The sequence below is a fragment of the Octopus sinensis genome, linkage group LG5 (genome assembly GCF_006345805.1).
Source record: "Octopus sinensis linkage group LG5, ASM634580v1, whole genome shotgun sequence".
NCBI classification, from domain to species: Eukaryota; Metazoa; Mollusca; class Cephalopoda; order Octopoda; family Octopodidae; genus Octopus; species Octopus sinensis.
The window spans coordinates 38,211,411-38,216,923 of NC_043001.1; the positions used below are offsets into that span (position 1 = coordinate 38,211,411).

The 5,513-nt window shown below is 30.9% G+C and overlaps 1 protein-coding gene across 1 annotated transcript in view; it reads left to right on the forward strand.

Annotated features, from left to right (window-relative positions):
• The window catches only part of LOC115212391 (single-stranded DNA-binding protein, mitochondrial), an 18,687-nt gene extending 13,657 nt beyond the window's left edge, over positions 1-5,030 (forward strand). Inside the window, exons 4-6 of the mRNA XM_029781274.2 lie at positions 877-964; positions 2,564-2,652; positions 3,947-5,030. Coding sequence (XP_029637134.1) covers positions 877-964; positions 2,564-2,652; positions 3,947-4,005 — 236 coding nt within the window. The 3' untranslated portion in view covers positions 4,006-5,030. The remainder of the gene's footprint in view (positions 1-876; positions 965-2,563; positions 2,653-3,946) is intronic.
• Positions 5,031-5,513: the final 483 nt, after the last annotated feature.

Genomic DNA, 5,513 nt, shown 5'->3' on the forward strand with positions numbered 1-5,513 from the left:
AAACCCAAGTCTGAGAGGGTTAAATCTATATTTGTCAGCCAGAATTTGTTGAAGCAAATTTTCTATGACCAGATGCCCTTCTTGTTACTGACCCTCATCTGTTTCCCATAAGCCAGACACATTTTTCATGGAAAGCTGAAAACGAATAATGTTGTTTGTGTGATGGTGATGCTTGTTCGCTGTCATCACAATCTCACACACACATACTTATATATGATGGGCTTCTTTCAGTTTCTGCCTATGAAATCCAGTAACAAAACTTTGGTCAACCCAGGGCTATAGTAGAAGCCATTTGCCTTAGGTGCCATGCAATGGGACTGAACTGGAGACCATATAGTTGGGAAGCAGGCTTCTTAACAATTCAGTCATGCCTACACCTAGAGGAGCTATATAGGACATGCAAACAACTTCAATAAGCAGTTCTATAAAGTTTACAAAGACAGGGCAATAAAGAAAAAAGGGAAACAAAAGACAGAAGAAGGAAATGAGTAAATAGAAAGGAATATGAAAGTTTCACTGTTACGACTAGTTGTACTTACCTTCAGTTTAACTGTTTCTCTTTGTATGGTGAGTTATTTAGCAGATTATCAAGAAAAACAGTTATATTAGCTTCTTTGGTCATAATGTGGCCTAAATTTTTGGCTAATTCACCAGGTCTGTTTCTGAGTTGTATAACTTATATCAATGACACCTCACTCACCAGAGAACTCAAATCAAATATTTGTCTTCTCATCTCACAAATTAAGGCTATTTGATAGTGTTTTAGTATACTTGTGAAAATTTGCCTTGTATGAGTTATTAAGTTATGTGAAGATAATAAAAGAAAAATAAATGATAAGACATTTTGATATATTAATATTTATATTTTTGAATTAGGAGAAACCATATCTAGGACAGATTGGCACCGTGTCAGTGTGTTTAAAGCTGGACTTCGAGACAAAGTTGCTGCATATATAAGGAAAGGGTAAATTGTCTTATTCATTTTTTAATTATCTTTAAAGTGTAAGAGAGAGGTTTTTGACTGATGATTATATGACTACAATGTAATTTTAGAAATTTTTCATAAAGTTTTACCAATTTGTGCCTTTTACTTTTTATTGTGTCATTTACTGAATGTAAACAATCTCCTAAGTTCTATTTCATTCGATGGTTTGTGAATGCTACACTCATTTTGAAGATGTGCTGTTTCAGTTATAATACAGTATCAATGCTTCATGTCCTATCTGTGTTTGATGCTAAACACCTATCCAAAGTAGTGCACTATACATAGATACCTTTAGGATACACAGAAACATTTCTTGGATGGAAAATTTATAGCAAAGTTCGTAGAGGCTCTCTTATTGCTTTGATATTTGATTAATCTCTTTACTTATAGCTTTAAATCTATGGGGAAGGGATTAGCAATGTAAATTTATAGTTTTACTGTGTAGTCAGCAAAGGGTAGTATCTATGACTGTTTGCTTTTTCATGATACCAAAACTAGTGAGAGTAAAGTAAGTAGTTATCCTCAAACCATAGACTATGTTGAAAAGTTTATAACAGAGTTAATAAGTCCACTAAGGCACCTAAGACTCAAGTGGTATAAAAATGAGTGACAGAGTTAAGTCCACTAAGGCACCTAAGGATCAAGTGGTATATAAATGAGTGATGGATTATGTCTAATTGTTTAACATTTAAACCAGCTGTATCCAGATCAAATATTCAACCTGTTTTACGTTCAAACCATCCAGATCCTACACTCTCACACCTATACTACAATGTCATTCTAAAAATTAGCAGTCACATGATCGAAATCTTGAAGCTATGAGATATTACATAATTCAAAACAATGTGACTACATAAGCATTATGTTTGACAGGGTAATCTGAATGCTAAAGCCCTAAAGCAGCAAATAGCCTGGATCACTTGTCTTCTTGTTTAACACTAAAATTTCACCATTCCAGAACGGAATGGTATCTTTATTTCATCCATCTTGAAATGATGAAAGGTAAAACTGACCTTGGTGGGGTTTGAACTCAAATTACAGAAATTCAGATTAATAATAAAATAATTACAAATGGGAACTGAAACCAAGATACAAACTCGGCTTTAGTCAGAGTTTACTTCTGTTGTTTGAAGCCTTTCTTAAATGTTTATTAAAATTTCATGATCCTAGAGATGGCCAGGACATTAAAATACTGTACTGGATAGATTATTTCAATCAGACTTGTTTTATGATGGAGTTTGATGCAACCTAAGTACTTTCAGAGAATTTATATATAATGTTGAGAACTTTGGAAACAATTTACCATGCTTCACCTTGTTTCTTTTTCTGATGCTAACAATTCACTGCTTGATTAACATTGCAGATTAAAGGCTATTTTGCTAAGTTATACCTCTCTGATTGATAAGAACTAATAAGTTTGATATTGATCTTTACTTCTGATATTTACTGAAACTTGATTCTTATCTCATAACCACACAGAGTTTTATTAAGATGTTTTTAAACATTTAATTACTTAGAACCTCATATACACAAATACTGTATATGAATCTTTCAAGTAATCCCTTTTCTTCTTTTTAGAGACCGTGTGTTTGTGAGTGGCACTCTTCAGTATAATGAGTATTGGGATTCAGGCAATGTACTACAGAAGTCTACTACAATTATTGCAAGTAAGTATGGGGCAAAATACATTGATTTGGGAAGCTAAACTAGAGCCACAACTTGTCAAGTCTTGGTTTTCTGACCAAAAGAATTTTTTTCATGCCCCATCATTTATACAATGTAATATCCATAGTCCAATCATTTAACTCTCATTTATCTCCATGTAAGTTGTACTATGTGTTGTAGAGTTCACTTCTGTAAACAGTAGCAGTACAGTATAATTGGTGAGTGTTTTGCAGTGCTATAACTACATTATCTATAGAATTTCTTGGAGATTTTATTCATAATTTAAGTAGACTACTAACATAATCCATTATAGCACTTTCATCATTATAGCAATAATGGTCCATTACTATCTTCATTATCATAAATTGTTTACTGCCATTTTTCTAGAAACTTACTTTTACTTAGTTGCTTTATGGCTAACGTCTTAAGTTACTATCAGCACTTTTATTCCATCTTTTTTTTTTTTTTGTATATTTTCCTCTATTTGCTGTCTACTATCAGCTCATCATTTCTTCATCCAGTTAACATCCTCAACTTGCATCATATGCTTCTACCTTTGGTCCTAAGCTAACTATTGCTTGAAATCCATTAACAGTTATTTCTGGTTATCATCTAATGATTCAGGAATACAATTCTATTCTCACATGTCTCTCATGTAGCTTTTTTGAGAGGGTCTTAATACTTTTTGTTCAATACAGAACACAAAATTGATCATGTACATATCTGACCAAATTTCATTCATTGAAGACTTTTGTTACATGTTGTCAATCTCTTTGTATATAATTACCAATTTTCATTAACCCTTTCATTACTAACCCGGCTGAAATCAACTCTGGCTCTGAGTACAAATGTCTTGTTTTCATAAGTTTTGAATTAAAATCTTCCACCAAACCTTAGTCACAATTTATGTTCCTAACACTAGCTTAATAATAACTATGTTATTTTACTAATTTCTTTGTTATATTTAAAGTAACTGAAAGAAACACAGAGCATCTCAAAATAAATACAGTAATGAAAGGGTTAAGGTGTGATTTTTTTTTAATGTAATGAAGGCAACATATTTATGAAGTCAGATCTTCTGTAATAGAGATAGCTCTTTATCTAATAAGTCATTCACTTAAATTTTAGTATTGCAATAAAGATAATCAGTTTAATTGAAAAGATATTTAGATATCAAAGCTCGTCCATATAGTTATGTCAAATAGAAAAGTCAAATGATCATTATTCCAAGAAATCCTTTAATTTGTTCTGTTCTAACATTTCCTCTTTAAAGTGATTCTATCATTTACATTTCAGATGATATAATAAATTTAACCAAAAAATACTTGAAGAATGATGAAGAATTGGATATGTGATCTAAAACCATGAACTCTTGTTTGGTTTATTACAAAAATTAGAATTATGTGCCTTAGCAAAACTTAAAAAAAGTAAACTACTATATTGAACAAATTTTCATTAATTGCTGATATCAATATTAACATCAATGAGAAAAGCAACACCAGGTAAATAATAATAATAATGATTATTATTGCACTTAACCAAGCATAGGGCCAGAAATTTTGCAGAAGTTGATTAAATCAGTCCCAGTACTTGATTGGTACTGTATTTTATTGACCTCAGCAGGATTTGAACTTAAAATGTAGAGCCAGAACAAAAACTGCAAGGTGTTTTGTCTGATACTTGTAATAATTATCATGATTTCTTTGTTAGGCGCATATCTATGAAAAGATTTTCTTCATTTAAAATGAAGTTAACAATTATGTAAAAAGAAAAAAGCATTTATGAATCAAAAAATTAAAATCGAAACAATGTTACAAATACATTGGATTCAAATAAGTAAAAGAAATTTAGTGTTTGTAGTTGTTAAGGAGATTTCCTATCATAGTTTCACACAACTAGCCTGTTGTTTATTCCTATTCTTCCATATGATATTGGCCACTCTTAACTGTTTAATCTAAAGATAATAATAATAATAATAATGATGAAAACCATAGAACAAAACAGGAAGTGTTCTTAGATATTAGCTAACTACATAACTAGCAACATTCATTTATCACTATTTATCTTGAGTAAACTGCAGCCAACTTATCTTTGAATGACCTGTTTTCCTTAATCAAACTGATTAAGGAAAATCATTTGTATATGGAGCATTAAAAAGCTTAAAATAAGATTGACTATGCAATGATAGAAAAATATCAATTCTTAACTAATGCTACTTCTAACACACACAAACACAAGACAACTCTACATCTGTTTCTGCCTGATTGAGCATCATCAGCAAGTATTCAGTCAAGCCAGAAGTTGATAATATCTTAGCAAGTAGCTAAATAAATATACAGAAATGTTTATTTGTTGACAAGAAAGAAAATTTTAAAAAATTTCAAGTTCTTCTCCACATCATAAATTAAGTGGGTGGAAGAATATTTAATACATGCTTTGTTTCATGTATTATCTAACATATAGATGGCATATCAGAATTAATTAAAGACAGTTAAGTTTTAATTATAAACTGGTTAAATACAATAGTTAAGAGAACATATATTCATAGTTGCTCCTACTGAGGCTGTCCAACAGTTTGTATGAAGGTGTGTATGTGATGAAATGATGTTTCCACAACTAACAGAGCCTTATCAAATTGGTTGTAGGTAGAAGATTTAGTTTCCATTAGACAATATGCATGTGCAGATATGATTTCTGAGTGAACTGGGGCACATAAAATTTAGTGCACTTACTAAAGAAAACCTTCAACAAATATGCATACACAAGTATATGAATTCATTTTAAACCTACTTTTATAGTTTTCACTAAATCTTGGAAATATTACTAAGTGTTTGATTAAAAATGTAATTGGGAAGTTTTGTTG